The sequence below is a fragment of the Cinclus cinclus genome, chromosome 1 (genome assembly GCF_963662255.1).
Source record: "Cinclus cinclus chromosome 1, bCinCin1.1, whole genome shotgun sequence".
Classification (NCBI taxonomy): Eukaryota; Metazoa; Chordata; class Aves; order Passeriformes; family Cinclidae; genus Cinclus; species Cinclus cinclus.
In genome coordinates, this window is record NC_085046.1 from 68806007 (window position 1) to 68823602 (window position 17596).

The 17596-nt window shown below is 39.4% G+C and overlaps 1 protein-coding gene across 6 annotated transcripts in view; it reads left to right on the forward strand.

Moving 5' to 3' along the window:
- DUSP22 (dual specificity phosphatase 22) overlaps window positions 1–17596 on the forward strand; it is a 43420-nt gene that overhangs the window by 9598 nt on the left and 16226 nt on the right. For 4 of the 6 annotated variants that reach the window (XM_062494281.1, XM_062494199.1, XM_062494540.1 and 1 more), the window contains exon 3: window positions 4247–4329. The exons of the other annotated variants lie outside the window; for them this stretch is intronic. In XM_062494281.1, the coding sequence (XP_062350265.1) occupies window positions 4247–4329 (83 nt within the window). The remainder of the gene's footprint in view (window positions 1–4246; window positions 4330–17596) is intronic. 6 annotated transcript variants of the gene reach the window in all.

Below are 17596 nucleotides of genomic sequence, written 5' to 3' on the forward strand. Positions count from 1 at the left end.
AATACAAGACAGAGTCTGGTCTGAAATCCCAGAAAGAAAGAGCTCTTGGAATTCTTCTGTGATAGTGAAGGAGAGGTTATTTCTTTTATTTCTTTGGAAGTGGGAGAGTAGGGGGCTACGAGGGAAAAATGAGGGAAGAGAAAGTTAACTCTTCTTTCTGCCTCTAGTTTTGGAGAAAATTTGTTTCATTTGTACCTTACAGATGAAATACAGTCCTCTCAAAAGACAGAGTTGTTTACTGCATGTCCATTTGTCTTCTGCACTGGAAACCTGATGTCCCTTGAAAGTCACCTGGGCTCACAACAGAAATGGTTGTTTTTTTCCTTGAGGGAGTGACAGAACAGCCTGATTCTCTGCTCAAATGGAAAAAGAAATTTGTTTCTTCTGATGAGAGATTCTTAGTGGGTGCTTAGTTTGCTTCCAAACCAAGAGGTGTGGCATTAGCAGAAACCAGAGACTCAAGAGTGTTTCTACCTTCAATATTAAAGAGCTTGTGTTCTTCCTTGCTTGTAATAATTCAAGGTTTTTTCCATGGAATATTTGGGGGCTTTTTAATTTGAAGGGGAAAGCCACAATATGAGGTTTAATTTTCCCCAAAGAGTCCAGTGTTGCTGTGGATGGTCTGGAGAGTCTTGGGGAAGTTTTTGCCCTTCCCATTACTAAGTGTATAAAAAGGCAATGCCCACCAAGTAGTTCTGCTGTGTTTCTAAAGTCAGTTAATTCCTGTTCTCATCTGCTTAGTATATTTTAAGTTCCATTTCCTAAGGCTTTTTATCAGGTACTGAAAACAGGAGAGGATGGAGATACCATTTCCTTTTTCAGGTTCAGCTTTAGAAAGAAGACAATTTATTGGTACTCCATTAAACTGATTACTGACCTCTTTTCCTTACCTTTCTTGTTCTCCAAAAAGGAGGAGGATGAGAGGATGGAACAAAATATATTTTAGAACAAACTGTGAAGTGGAGACAGGAGAGATGGATTTTTTGTTCATGTACCCAGTTTGTGTGTGTGCACCTGTAACTGCACATAACTGGATTCAGGAAAAAAGCTCTCCTGATGGGAAACCATTCTCAGTAATAGCTCATAGGGCTCTGAACCACTACAGAGGATGTTCTTCTTTAGGTGTCTGGCTTTCTATCTAGCTCTCTCCAAAGTAGAAAATAAAATTTGCTTTATATAATATAAAATTAAAGATCTGATGATGATGAAATTATAGTCTCTATTCATCTGCAGATTGAGGCTAAATACATGTTATACATGCTGGGCTGACTTGCCTTTTCTGAGAGGAAGTCCTTGTCCCTCACCTTGCATTTCTGTGGAGGCACTAAAATACTGAAGTAAGAGAGAATGGTTTTAGGTGCTTTTGAGACTTCACCACTTTTGGTGTTTTATTGGGGTTGTTCAGTCATTGATGTGTCTTAACTGCAGTGGTTGGAGCTGTGTGTCTCTTTTGCTGATGGGGGATGGAAGTACACTGCACTAGGTGATTTGCTCCCCAGCCACACAGTAAGGCTTCCCAGAGCTGCAGGGAGACAAATTCTGACAGGTCCTGGTCCCATTTTGATGACTTTAGCATTGCTTTTGCATTTAGGTTTTGCAGCTGTCTGCATGAGTAGAGGTTAAGCTTGGAGTCATAGTATAAAACTGGGGGAAAATAGGCTAAATGTGGGAGGGGGGGAGAGAGGAAGACTTCTCCAGTGTGAATTGTGTCATTTTGTGTGAGGAGTGCGTTTCCCAAAGGTTTACTCAAAAGTCCACATCTTCATTAGCTGAGCAGCATTTTGCTGTATGAAAAAGAATATTAGGTAACCTGTTGTGGAGAATAATACCACATTTGAGGCACCCTTAAGAGGATGAACAGGAGGGGCTCTGATAGGTAGATTTTATCTTAACATTTGAAAATGGAGTGTTTCACACTGTGATTTCAAAATGTGAGCTTGCATGTGCTTGTACAGCATTGTGCTACAGCAAAGAAGTTAGAATTGCTGTGGTGATTCTTTTGGTTTTTGGTGGTTCTTTACATAACCTCTAAAGTTTTTTTGTTATTTATGGTAAGAGACTGTGAGTGACAGGATATCTTATTTGTACTGCTGTTTAAATAGCCTTATCTGGAGTATCTGTAGAGACTTAAGGCAGGTGCTGGGGAACCAGGGGAATTTCCCCTTTGTAAACTGTTTGAAGTTTAGATCCAGATAGTATCTGGGAAGCTTTTTCTTCTCTGCTTTAGTGAAATGAATGGTTATTTCCCAAATATATTAAGGACCTGCTGGCTACCTGGTAGGTCTGGGATAGCCATTTCCAGCTTGTTTCTAGGAATATCTGAAATCTCAGTGCTGAAATTCCTTTAGCCTGGGTCTCTGTTAACCGAAGAACTAAGGTACTTCAGTCTTTTTGAGAAGTACTATGTCCATTAGGCCTTCAAACTGGTTCAAAGCAGTTAGCATTTAATTTGGATCATACCTTCTTTTAAAGCAGTTTACCTTGTGTGGCAAGACATTTCTTAGCACGTAGATTATACTGATGATTAGAGATTGGGGTCTTGTTGTGCTAGGTGTACATTAACACCATGAGTTACACCCAGCAGGCTTTGAAGTCTACCCTTAGTCTTTGTAAGACAGAAACCAGTGATTTTTAGGAGCACTTAGACTGGTTTCTGGCCTCCAAATCCTTGCCTGCTTAGGCATTCGCTAAGGAATTGAGACTGTCCTACAAACTGTTAAAAAATTCTGAAGGTCAGATGGATTAGAGGACCTCGCCTGGCAATTAGCATTAGCATTTCTTCTTTGAAATGTTTGCTCTGAGATTTTTAGAAAATTTTATTTGTTCTGTGAAGCTAGGCTTAAATTCTGTTCCAGACAGAATTTGTGTTAATTCTCTACTGAAGGATTAGGCATCTGTGCTGATTGTGCAGGGTTGAGCAGTAGTGAGTAAAATCTTTGCAGTTTTGACTCTTCTCTTCATTTTATTCTCTGTAGAGAAGGTTTCATAATTGGATTAGGTTTAAGTTTTATGACTTGTTACTGTGCTCACTTGGATCTTGTCTATGGGGCAGTATAATTAAATGGCCAGCTCTTCTTTGTGATGTAGAGAAGGCATTGAAACTCTATAGTAGTTGGATAACACGACACAAGAGATGCTAATTGAACTCTTGCATGAACATAAAGAACATACAGGTGATGCTATTATTTTTGTACCTAGAGAGAGCCGGTTTGAAACCTTTGTGGTCAGTGCTCTCTTTTTGTGTGCAACCAGGCTAATGTGAACAGATTGTATGGGCAGATTTCAAAGGCAGGTGTTCACATCACAAAACCACTGCTGTGTTTGCCATGGTGTGCTGTGCCATTCTCAAGCAAAAAGGTCAAAAGTAAATGGGTACAAGCTAACTTTTACCTGTATTAGTGGTTCTTTCAGGTCATTTTCTGACATGCTGACAGTTTAGTATGGGGAAAGTTGCTTACTGATGACAGTCTATTTTACCCTTTTTTCTCATAGAATCAAGCCTATGGTTTTGCCGTATCTTGCATCAAGTTTTCATTTGCCCCAGTTTTCTTTCCAGTTTTGAATGTCTGAAACCCCTTGGTTACAGGTCTAGGAACCACCTTTTCACAACTGTACTTCCTTGCTGTAACATTTTGCTTTTTCATATATTTGATATCTTTATCACATGTCTCTCTTTAGACTTAAAATTACCATTTGTGTTGGCTAAATGCACATTTTTCTCTACTGGTTCACAGAAAGTTCACAGAAAGTAAGAATCTTGTTACTGTCTTGGCTTGTCTGCTGAGACCTCAATTCAGGTGATATGGTTGGCTTCCCTTCTCAGACCTGGATATCACAAGGCCTGTTTCCCAAGTGAAAATGTGTTCCCTGAAGGGTGATTTGTGGGTAGAGAGGAGGTCAGATATTTCTTGTACAGCTCTGAGTGCGTGTTCAGATGGCCATCACCTGCGCACAGACTTACATTTCAGATGCAAAATACATGAAACTTCTGACTTGAGAACATATTCCTGAGTCACTTAAGCTTGGTCTTTATATAGAATATAATTTGTTTTGGAGTTAGAAGTGTGTGTTCCCACTACCCACTCTGATGATGGTGTTCTAGAACAGCTGCATTTGAGGTTTTGCCTGACTTTATGCAGCTTCAAAAGGAAATGTATCAACAATAAATAACTTTTCGACATGCACAACAGAAATGCTATTTGAAAAGATTAAAAAAAATTATCTTCCTTTTTTCCCTCTATCACAGATGCCCGAGATGTAGAGCAATTGAGTAAGAATAACATTACGCACATTCTTTCTATCCATGACAGTGCCCGCCCTATGCTTGAGGTAAGCGTTGTGGGGGACTCCACAGTAAATCCTTACTTTGCCGTTACTGTTACAATCATCTTGGGGTTCATTTTTTTGTTCTGTGCAACTGATGTTTGAGACTGATTTTCTTGAAAGCTGTAGTTTTGAGATCCAGCCACAGGTTTTGTTGTTGCTGCTGTTATAACAAGAAGAAATCTAACTGACAAAGAAAAATAACTACACTATCAATCTGTATGACACAGTAATGGGAGTATGTTATTAATTTAATAGTAAAGGTAAGTTTCCTTCTTTGTGGAGTTTAAGCATCACATAAGCAACATTCCTTCTCCAGTACTAACCTTTCTTTATGCTTGGGTCCCTTCCTTGAATCTTTATGGCAGATGGGTTTGCAGTCCTTTTCTATGGGAAATAGCCTTGTTTAGGCTTGGCGTGTGGGAGGAACCAGGAATCCTCACATAACAGATCAAAAATAGCAGGGCATCTGTAGTTTCCAAGACTTTAACATAAACTATTACTCCTGTTTTACTGAAGGGCAGCTAATCTGAAGATTTCTATTTGCTGTGTTATCTGGAGCAGAGGAAGGAGCTGGGAACAGGATACAAGTCTCCTTTGTTGGAATGCTATGCTTTCTTCTTTACACCAGCTCGCCTTGGAGGGGAGTCTGACTGGGCTTTGCTGCATCTTAAAATCCTGATATTTATGTCAGGAACTATTATCCTCTAAAATTTGTTCATTGCCTTCTCTGCATTCCATTTATCATGAAAAGTGGCAAAATTTTGGGTAAGGCAGTGTTGGTGTTAGCCCTCATATGCTTCTGGGAATTGTGCTTTTCTTTTTCTTCATGCAAAATGTCTCCAGTGATTTCAGTCCTTAAACTACAGAATTTCCACTTCTCCCAGGCAAGTCAATAGGTAAGCCAAACAAGAGGTGTCCCCAGTAGTCACAATCAACCCCAGTACCAAGGTAATGGTGAATTCTGGGGTGACCTTGAATTTATAAGTATACTGAAGCAGAGCTTTAGCTGTTGACTTTGTTGCACTGTCCATTTGACTTGTGTTGTGCCTGATTCTTGTTAAGTCTGAAACAGACTGAATTTCAAGAGTGCTCTTAGTTGAAGAGATGAACATTTGTGCTGAGTAAAGATGTCATGTTGCCTCTAGGGTGCTGGTCTTTAAAATAAGTTGAATTTTGTTTTGTTCTATCATGATTAGAAAACTAGTAAGACTGATTATGGTTCAGATCAGCTGCAGCCTCAGGCCAGTGCTTCTGGTGGTGGTACTTTTGGTGGCCCACGCATCACCTCCTTGCTTGTGGTGGTGCATCTGTTCGTGAGGCTGCACACTAAATAGAACTGGGAGCTTTTGTGGTTCAAATATAACCAGGTCACCATTTCTTCCTCTACTTACCACCACAAAAGACATGAAGGATTATGTTTACCCAGATGTCTTCCCAGTCTGGCTCACAGCAGTGTCTCAAAAGTTACAGTGGCACATGAACAAACAGTGACTGGTTGAGGATGGACTGGCTTTAACCACCCTTGCTTCCAACTGTGCCTTCAATTTTCTCTGTATGCAGTATAGTTCCTTTAAAACTTCTCCCCAGGTCCTAAAGTAGTATAAGGATTTCAAATTCCATTTGTTTGGGAATTGAGCTAATTTTGATTATCCGTCATTACTGCGGTGATTGTGACTGAATGCTTCTGTTTAGGAAAAAAAGCCTAGAAAACTTCTGTTAGGTTTGGTTGCTTCCTTTGTTATCTACATCCATGCCAGGTTGTGGGTGGGTTTGTTTACAGTTTGTGTGTCCACATTGTGGTTGGGGATTCTCATATCCATTGAAATCAAATAGGAATGTTTTCCCAATGTGTATCCCTCATTGACTTTCTCCCCAGATTTCACTCGTGCACCGTGATTACTTTTGTGTTCAGAAATCATCTGATGTTATTCAGACTTCTAAATATGCAATTGCAGTGATAATGGAATATCTTTTCCCTGATATCCCCTGTTTCATGTGTATGCATTTATACGGATACTGGTTGCCTATAAAAAGCTGCCTTTGCTTCTGCAATAGTTGCCTTTGTCTTTAACTAACAATATTTTATATCCAACATTCCCTAGCCCTGTAGGACATGTAGGAACCTGTAGGAAATGCTATAAATAATTAATTATACAAAGGTTTCTGTGCATGCTAAGGAAGATAAGTCGTTTTAGACATTGAAAAGCCAGTAATGTTTTAGTAGCAAGTTGTCAAAGAGAATTTGGTCTTTTCTGCCTGTCTTTGAATATAAGAATATGGATAGATACTTTAGGTCTCAGAAGTCACAAATCAGCCACATCTTGCTTGACAGATTTTGAGGTTTCATCACTGTTTTGATGCAATAATACCTCTGAATACAGCACTTAAAGTGGTGTATCAGAAGTACTGATTCTGTACCCACTGCTGGTGGGTAGAGAATGAAAATACCCAATCTAACTTTGTCATTCGTAGTCAAGAATGCAGTACTGAAGAAATGGTAACAAGCATCAGTCTAGGCAGTGAACACCAACTTGCTACAGATTGTAAAACCATTTTCTACTGTAGTAACTCAAGGCATTGCCCTTTTCTGTGATGTTACAGACTGTTTTTACATGAAATCACAGTACCTTTTAAAAATATGCTTTCCTGTGTGACTTACATACGTCAGGTTTTAGGTATAGGTTGCTTCAGTTCCTCATGAGTTAGTAAGCCATTTGAAAATGATTGAACAGTTTCACAACAAAGTATTATATTGGTTTAGGTTACGTGTGCCTACTGAGATATACTTTGAAAAAAAGTTTTCTTATAGAAATTCGGTTTTGGACATTATCTCAATCATCATTTACAATCCCTTATGGATGTCTGATTCATGGGTGGCTCATAATCTAAGTTTGACCTTAGGAAGTTATGAGTACTTTCAAGCTGGAATAACAGGAAACAGTAGGTGTAGAATTAGTTGGATTGTGAGACTTCTTACACCTTTAGACATGCCTTGCTTGCATTAAGTGCAAGACATGGAATTGTTTGTTAGACTTCAAGTGATTTACACTGGAAGAAATTTGCCAGAATTTGTCCTGAACTATCTTGCCATATTGCCCTTTAGTTCTTTTTGTATAAACTGTTTCAAAGAAATTTTTCCTCTAATAAAACCAATTTTGAAATATATTTAGAGAGCATTCTAAGGCTATTGTTCCAATGAAGTGCACCATTATTATACAAGATCTTAACCACTTTGGTGAGAATTTTGTAGTTTAAAGATGTATGTTTATAGCTCCTGTGATACAAATATCTATCTCATGGAAAACCTTATGGGTAGCAGGTAGCATGTCCAAGAGAAAGGCACGCATGCTGTATGCAACCAAGTTTTTCATTTCAGAGAGTGAGAGCAGTGTCCACCAGCATCTGTGTGCTCCCGCAGATGCACAGGGGCAGTAGCCTTGGTGAATCGAGTTGGCTCCTCCAGAGCACTTTGGATGGCTGCCCATGGGACACTCACAGATGTTTTATAAATCCACACAAAAGGCATGAACAGAGGAGAATAATTAGGTTTCTTGCCACCTGCTTTTTCTATTCTATTTCTCAGTTAGTTTAGGCTTTAAAATCTCTATTCAGAATATGAGACACTGAAAGGTAGATGGAGAAATATGTCTCCAAGTGTGCTTTAGATAATAAGTGTGTCTGGCAGTGACGTGTAGGATCCATCCAACATGTTGTCTTGTATCTGGACTTCTGTAAGGTCTTTGACATGGTACCCCACAACATCCTTCTCTAAGTTGGAGAGATGAATGTGATGGCTGGACTATCTGGTGGATGAGGAATTTGTTTTATGGTCACATCCAGAGGGTCAAGAGCTCAATGTCCAGATGGAAACCAGCCATGAGTGGTGCTCCTCAGGGCACCCTGAGTTTTGGAACCACTGCTGTTTAATGTTTACATCAATGACATAGAGGGATCGAGTGCACCCTCAGCACATCTACAGATGACAAAATTTTTTTTCCCAGTTGCTCAAAGTAAAGTATGTAAAGGTAAATCTTGTTAACCTTAACAGAAGAATATGGTTGCAGGACCATTGAGGTGTTTGTCTCTGGATTTTTCAGGTGCTTAACCCTGTTCTGGGGGTGGTTAAATGGGACCCAAGCTAAACAAACTGTTGATGTGGATTTTGTAGCAGCTTGAAAACAGCTGCATCTCATTCTGGAAAGTTGTAGGCTGTGGTGGACAGTCCAAGCAGATGAATTTAAAAACATTCGTAGTCCTCTCATCATTCCTCCCCACAACCATGGGTTTAAATGCTGGTAGAAGGAAGAATGCTTCCTATGCTGCATTGGGCAGTAGTTGTTATTTGCAAGGCAGGAAGGAGAATGGCATGAGTCCTGGGAGAGGGAGGGGTTCTGAGTTCTTGTCAAATGGGTGCTCAGACCCTGTCCCAGAGAGGTGTCATCCCCAGAGAGAGGCAGGGATGGATATGCATTCTGTGGGTCCCCATGTGGAAAGTCCACATCAGGTCTGCATGTCATTGTGGCTGGCAAATGACATGTCACAGATTCGGACTGGAAGTAAGCAAGACTTTGACTGTGAGGGTTAGCAATTGCTGGAATATATTTCCAGAGGTATAGGTGTGTTTCCTCATATGCTCCATTTTTGTGTAGAAGTTGATTCAGATAAGGCTGGGTTATAGCAGTCTTTATACTTTGCATTTTAGAGCCAGAGCATTTCACAGTCCTTGGTCTGTCTGAGACAACTTTGAGGAGCCAGTGGTGGTGACTTGTGAACATTGCAGACCCCTGTCCATCAGTCAGGAAATGGACTGAAACCAGCAGCTTCTTCCTCACAGTCCACCACACATTTGTCACTTACCAGTAATTTTGCTGCTACTCTTGACCTGCACCAGAGGTTTGATCTAGTAAATGTATGAATCCCATTACCAGTCGCCTGTGGTTGTGGAGTCCTTTGGCATTAATTTATTTATAGCATTATCATTGTCAGACTGATTCCTGCTGTGTCACAGGAAGCTTTGTATGCTGCACTCATGTGGTAGACATCTTATTGATCACAGTTATGTAGATTTTAAATCAACAAGAGTTTATGTGGGCATGCCTGTACTGTCCCCTGCCACAGGAGCTCTCTGTTGTTCACTCTCTTAATGAGGAACTGCACGAAGAGTAGCTTTTTGCATGTGTGCTGCCTCCGTCAGTTTTCTTTCTTTGTTTTCTGTGGCTACAGAATATTTGTTTGGTTTTTATTTTCAGTATGTTGATTCCACGCCCCCCCCCCCATTCTGCAGAGTTAACCAGAGTGCCATAAGAGGACAGTTATCTGTTTTTTTCTTTGTGTTCTGATGCCATTAACAATATCATCTTAATCTGGTACATGCTGTCTCCAGAGCAGTGGTTTTTCCCTCTTTTTTTCCTGAATTTGACTGCCTAAATAAGTGCTGATATGGTGGGTGGGTGGAGGGGTGGGGTAGGCAGAGAAAAGCTGGTTGCTGTCTGAACTACTGTGTGCAGTTTTGAGCACCACAATATAGAAAAAAACATTGAGCTATTGGAAACTGTCCAAAGAAGGGCTGTGAGGATGGTGGAGGGCCTTGAAGGAAAGCCTTATGAGGAATAACTGAAGTCACTTGTTCTGTTCAGCCTAGAGAAGAGGAGACTGAGGGGAGACCTCATTGTGGTCTTCAGCATCCTCACAAAGGGAAGTGAAGGTGCAAGTACTGATCTCTTCACTCTTATGACCACTGACAGAATTCGAGGAAACAGCATGAAGCTGAGTCAGGGTAGGTTTAGGTTGGTTATCAAGAAAAAGTTCTTCGCTCAGAGGGTGGTTGGGCACTGGAGCAGGATCCCCAGGGAAGTGGGCACTGCACCAAACCTGTCAGAGTTCAAAGAGTGTTTGGACAGCACTTTCAGAACACATGGTGTAACTCTTGGGGTGTGCTGTGCAGAGCTGGGAGTTGGACTGAATGATCCTGATTGTTCCCTTCCAACTTGGCAGCACAATCTATGATTCTATAATCTTTTTTTGTCCAGTTTGTCAGCTTGTGCAGCCAGCACAACTTAAATGAACTGTGTCTTTGGAAATAAAGAACTTTTCAGCCAAGTTGTCTTATAAAGAATTTTAGATACTTTTTTCCTTTCAAATTCTAAAATTTTTATCCAAGTAGAAATAGGTTTTCAAAAATGCAGTATTTAAGAAGCTGAACTGAAAGGGAACAACAGAGTTAAAAAGCTCTTTAGATGAACTTTTAGAAAAATCTTTTATATTCCTTGAGTAAACAGTCAAATGCATTAATAGAATACAGGCAATGAAAAAATGCTGTAACTGGAACAGAACAAGTAAGTGAGGAATAGAAGTTGTAGAAAAAGAAAGATGTCATGGAGAAGATGTATAACTACTCTGCACCAGATTTATCACTGCTAAATTCTGTGATATACCTGTTTTATGAGGTATTAAGTGTGAGAAGCTTGCAGCTGGGGAAATCGCAAGAGGTAGTGTTGAATCAAGATTATGGATTAAAAATAAAGTGTACAACTGGCTGCTAAATCCAGACCTTTGGAAGAAAGTGAAGAGTTAAATGACTGAACACCTATCAAAAACTGAGAAATGTTTGTAAGATCAAATGGTCACAGCCTGAAGAGCTGGTATAGAAAATGGATTCGTACCAGCTTGCTTTAACATCTGGAATCTTGTTTCATATTTTTCAAGCCTGGCTGTATGTTGTTAGTCTGAATGCAGTTTTAGCTGATCTTGATAATTTTGCATGTTTACCCGTGATCTTTAGACTATACATGTGTGCTTTTTTTTTTAGAAATGGAAAGCAAAATCAGGTATTTTAGAAGAACTGAAATGGCATCTCTGGCACAATGCAAGCAATCTGGTTAGCACAGTTTGTGCATTGCATTTTTGCAGCTATTTAGGTTCTGACTATAGAAACCTATGATAGCTGCCATTAGGACTTAATGGGATAACTTTGGCCAGGGAACTTCGGCCTTACCTCCTTTAAGTTTTCTAATTCTTTCCTTCTGTTGCAAGTTTGGGGAAACTCCTTTCTGTCATGGCTGCAGTTTCTGGATTGACTTAGTGTTATTATGTGTGTGTGTATAACAGGAATTACTGTGCTTAAAAAAAATAGAAAAAAAAATAATCTTGTGTCGTGCCCCTAATTTCCCTAGTTGATAACTTTGGAATTGCTGAAAGCTGCTTTAGTGATTTGTTTTCTAATCATAGATTCATAGAATGGTTTGGGTTGGAGGGGAATTTAGAGACTACCTTATACCAACCTTCTGCTGTGGACAGGGACACCTTCCACTACACCAGGTTGCTCAGAGCCCCATCCAGCCTGGACACTTCCAGGGATGGGGCATCCACAGCTTCTCTGGGCAACCTGTTCCAATGTATCACTCTCACAATAAAAAATTTCTTTCTAACATCTAATCTAAACCCACTCTCTTTCAGTTTGAAGTCATTTTCCCTTGTCCTATCACTACATGGTCTTACAAAAAGTCCCTCTCCATTTTTGTTGTAGGCTCCCTTCACAGACTGGAAGGCCATAATTAGGATACCCCAAAGCTTTCTCTTCACCAGGCTGAACAATCCCAATTTTCTTAGCCTTTTCTAGGTGAGGTGCTCCATCCCTTTAAACATCTTAGTATCCCTCTTCTGGACTCAGTCCAGCAGGTCCATGTCCTTTTTGTGTTGGGCCCCAGAGCTGGATGCAGCACTGCAGGTGGGGTCTCAGAAGAGCAGAGCAAAGGGGCAGAATCACCTCTCTTGCCCTGCTGGCCACGCTGCTTTGGATACAGTTCAGGATTCTCTTGGCTTTCTGAGCTATAAGTGCATGTTGCTGGGCCATGTTGAGCTTCTCATCCACCAGCACCCCCAAGTCCTTCTAGGCAGGGCTGCCCTTGTTCTGTTCATCCCTCACTCTCTGAGGACTATCCTCACACTGGACAGTAGTCCAGAAAGCATTTGTCTGGACTCAAAGGCATATCACTACTTAATATGAACTAACTAAAAAGGGAAATACTGGGAAATCAATCATCTGTATTTATTTTTTTTTTTTTTAAGCAAAACACAAAACAGCAACATATGTTTATTCTAGAGAGACGCTGCTCAGGAAGTGGAAACAACCAATGTGTTAAAAAAATCTGTATTGTAATATTGGATAGCATGCAGAAGTCTTAAACTGTAGGAGACCTTTCATATATGAAAATTACATCTTGATGGCATGACAAGTGAAGGTCCTGCTGGGTATGAGTGGGCAACATGTTCTCTGCACACTCTCTGTTGTCATTGAGATCCAATCCAAATACTTATGGGAACTGTTAAAGAGGGAGATGGCAAGACAGCCTTCAAAACCAGAGGTACTATTATAGCAAGGTCATGGCTGTCATATAAAGACCAGCTCTACAAATTTAATAATTTAGTCAACTTGCACAGTTGCATTTCCGTCCATAGCATTAAACTCGTACATCATCAGTGTTAAAAGCTGTTGGTTTTCAGCCATTGTGCTACCTTAAAGAGAAAGTGTACAATCACTTCTTCTAATAAAAAAACTTAACTTTCCTTTGTGATGTTTCACTGTCTTCATGGTAAGGGTTTCGCCTCATGAGATGTTTCAGAAGACCATGCTGAGCAAAACAGCTACCATTTTTCTTTCAGGTGTAGTGGCACCAGACATTTCTAGTTTGAAGTAGTGTCCTTGTCTGGCATTGATTCTGCTTGTGAAGTTGGGAGCTCTGACTAATTTTTCAAATATTACCCCAGTAGCTCACTAAGAGGCCACCAGCAGACTTCCACGAAGCAGCTTTTAAAGTGTGTCAGGCCAGGCCTTCGTGATGGGGTACCCCTGGCAGAGGCTGCTGTGGCGATGCACTGAATTAGTTCATGGATTGACTTGCTCATCACATGTGAGCTGTGTCGAGGGAAGCGCGTGCCTGTCATGGCAGGTGGCAGGAAGGAGAGGATAAGGACTGCTTGGAGCTTTCAATGGTGAGCTGTTTCCATGAAGGATGTTGAGACCAGTAGAATTCAGGTGTTTCTAATTGCTTGGTTATGGTATTTACCAGAACAGGACAAATGCTCTGGCCTGCCTCTGCAGAGGACATGATGTGGAATGTGTTAACCCACACTTTTAACCACAGAATCATAGAATGGTTTGGGTTGAAAGGGACCTTAAAATTATCTAGTTCCAACCTTCAAGCCACAGATGGGCAGGAACACCTTCCACTAGACCATCCAATCTGGCCTTAAACATTTCCAGGGATGGCAAATCCACGGCTTCCCTGGGTAACCTGTTATAGTGCTTCATCACCCTTGCAGGAAGCAATTAATTTTGAGTAAACTTGATCTCAGATTGAAGCCATTGCCTTTTGTCCTGTCACTGTATGTCCTTGTAAAAAGTAATGTGAGCTTATTCCAGAGGTGTAGTTATCATATTCCTGCATTCCCTTAAAGAAAGAGGCAGTTGTGATATATTTTAGTACTCAGAGACCCCCTTGAGGGTTCAGGGATCAAGTGTGATTGGTAGTGCTCAGATATGCCCTGACATGCCTGGGAGCTTGAATAAGTCATGTAGTCAAGGCAGACTAACAAAGTCCTTCCTCTCAGCTGAAGTCCTGTAAATATTCTTGGTGTGTCCTAAAGGAGATAAACCACAGTTTGATACCAACTCATTAATGCTTTCTTTCATTCTGCATTCCTTCATATGAGACAGGTTAGAACTGAAATTCAGGGTTAGGATTAAGAATAATAACCACAGGTCTGTGCAATTAAAATACAATCCTTAAATTTTCAACATTTGTCTCAATTTCAGAAAGGAGAGATTGGGAAGGAGGTTTTTAACAGGACACTTTATATTTGTGATTCCAGCCTTAAGGAGCTTTTCAGAAGTGTCACTGAGACTACTTGCTAAGAAAACTATGAACTCATGTTGTAAAAAAACTCTGACATTGTATTATTCCTGATAGCACAAATGAAATGTATGCATTCTACTGCAGGAGAGTCCCATTTGCTGCTGTTCCTATTATTCATATAATTGCAGTTTTGTTTATAATATTTTTCAAAGGCAAACCTGAGTGTGTTGGTTGCTTAAGTCAATTAGTGGTTGTCCTCAGCTGAAACACAAATACATTTTCTATGAGTCATTAATAAAATCAGCACTAATGGTGATTGCTACAGAAAGTAACTGAAAGGACAAACAAACGGTTGAACGGTTTTCAGTTTAGCAGGTTCAGTTTGGTACATTACTGGATTAAACCCTTTATAAACTCTCGTTGGTTTGGCTTGAGGAAGCTTCGTGCTGGCTGTTTCCCACTTTAGCTTTTTTGCTGAAATGCCCCTAAACAAAAATAAGTCCTCCTGTCCTCATCTGTTGATGTGACGACTCAAATTAACACATGGTTTTTGACTAACCTGAAAGAACTTGCCAGGTGCTAGAGGTTTTCTATTTGCATCTTGGTTCACAAATACAAGTTTAGGGTTTTATGTTAAAAAAAAAATTCTTGGAAATCGTTGATGGTATCTTTACATAAATTTAAATAGAGAAGTTTAATGCCAAAAATACAATACTGCTCTTTTAAAACTTTTTTTTTTTGGTGGACCCTTCCCTCCACACTCTGCCCTTGGAGAGCAGAAATTTTGTAATTTGAGGTTCTTTTTCCCTCTCCTCAACTTTTAAAATCTGATACTCTAGATTCAGGCTTCAAGTGCTAACTAGAACCTCAGAAATGTATGTACAGCAGTGGTGGAGACAGTGTTCTGAAAAACATTACTTGGAAAACCCACTGAACATGAAATAATGAGTAGCATTTTTAGTCCTTATTCTCATGCAAGCTGTTTTATGAGTGCTCATTTTATATAAGGATCACTGGATAGTTTCCTTTTACATATAAAACATACATTAATATAATTAAGATGTAATCAAACTGATTATCATTCTCAATGACTTCAGAATATCTTTGATCATTGTAAAGGAGCAGACATTTGTATAGGTGCTGCATTTGCCTTACAGTACTTTTTGCACTTTATCCTGTTTACCGAAATAATTCTTGGTATTGTATAATTGAATCTGTGTGTCCTTTGCAAAGATCCTGTTTTCAGTCATTGACCCATTAGTTGAGGTTTGGCACTTAGAGATATGTCATTTTGCTACTGCAACATTCTGCAAGTTCTACCAAAAAACCCCAAAGTTTTTACAAGTTTAGTTAAAATGTAGTTGGAGGTTTTAAAATAAGGTTCTGTTTAAGTAGAGTTTTCCTTATTCTGGACTGTTATGTTCTTGAGCACTGAATGAAATACTGGATTTAATAACCTTTTTTTAAAAGCTAATGACATTGGAAAGGTCTTGGTCTTTAGTCTTACCGACTTTTCCAAGTGTGACGTAACTGTTCAGTTTCCAACCTTAGTAGATCAACCTCTAAAATAGTTAGCAATTTGAATATTGATGGAATTTTGTTAATACCTTATCAACTGTGTAAAGCGTCTGCATATGTATGTATGCACCTGAAATCTGGTTTAATCCCATGATATTCGCTGCAGCAGAACTGAGTTATTAATTTCAGAATCTGTGATGAAAATGCAAAAGTGTTGTTGTTGTTGTTTCTCAAATAACAGTGAATTTTGGAAATTTTACTTAACTCTCCCTTGTTTCAACTTTGACAATCTTGAAATCTGGATACTTGCCCTAGTTTTGTTAGCTCTCACTGTATCGATTTAACTGCTGCACTCAGTTTCAGGGCCTATGAGAGAAATCTAGTTTTGGTGGTTACTCTGCTGAAACAGAAAACAACAAAGTAAATTATATTTTATTTTACTGATTTTTTTTTTTATTTGGACAACAGTAACAAGTTAAATACACCAAAAAAAATTGAAGCACTGCTTTAATTTGATGGGGGCATCAGTTAGGGTCACAATGTGAGTAATAAGCAAAAAGTCTGGGAGGTGTGTATGTATGTGTTGGAAGGTAGAGGTGTTTGGTGGTAAAGGTGATTGATGGAGAAAGGAAAGTGAGCAGTTATTTCAAAGTAACAAGTGAAAAGTAGTGAATTGAGACGAGCAGAAAAATGCTGTGTTCGTCATCTCACTGTCCTCAGAGCTTGTGTCTCTACCCATTCCATATGTTTGGGATGTTGTATTGCCTAATAATATACACAGAATCTGTATTTCAGATTTTAATTGGTTACTCTGAGGATAAGTGTGTTTGGACAGATAAAGCATGACTGACATAGCTGTCAGCTGAAGAAATGTTTGAATAACAATATATATGCAAGAATATTCAATAAATAAAGGGAATGTATTACTTTGTATTGGATTTTAAATGGTGTTTCTCTTTTCATCAGTTTTTATGCTTTGCAAGCTTTTCCCTTTGTTTCAAATAAATACCATGTTTTGAAATGAGTAGCTGTTCTGTACTGTTCTGTATTAGCTACTAATTTAGTGTGTGTAGGAGAAGTGGCACAATACCTGTTTTGGGTTGTTCTGTGCTTCCTTCACTGAATAATTTTACAGAATTGTCATTCTTAGGGAGCAAAGTGTCCTTAATTTAGAAAGATGTAAATAAAGACTTCCATATGGTTGACATAAAATTTGTATTTGTCTTTCCATCTTTTTTAATATGGAGTTTTGGTTCAACCTGGGATATTGCAACTGCTGCTGGATTCAGGTTTATTTAATGAAACTGCTGACTAGGGACCAGTTTGGAGCCTGCTGAAATTTTCACAAGAAGCTAGCTTCAGCAGTCTTTAATTTCACTTACTCTGTTGTAGTCACTGTTCCAATGATTGTTGCCACCCAACACTTTATGCTTTGCAGTTTGAGAATGGCAGACAAACTGCTAGGTAAGAAAATCGTGGTGTTTCTGTCTTTCTTGCATGCTAGTACCCTATATATATTAAATGTTGTTGGTAGCTGTTTGTTTGCTTGGCATAAACTGTTCTGCTTTGAAAGGTCCCTTTGGGACAGTTTTTTGATGGTACCTGCAGGGTATGTGCACAGGAAAGACAGTAGTGTCTTGGGGCACAGATATATATATGAAATATTATGATCTTAGGTAGGTTTTTTTTTTTTTTTTCCATAATGGTCGCAAACAGCAGGGTTCAGCAATTAAGTGTCTTCCTATTGCTAATGTTTTATAAAAAGAAAGTCTATACAGCATGTGTGAAGAAAGTCTAATTCCAGCACTCAATGTAGGAATAACCTGCACAAAAATTCCTGAGTATCATGTATGAATACCTGCCTCATACAATCTGGTGATGGTGTTGTATCCAATTAT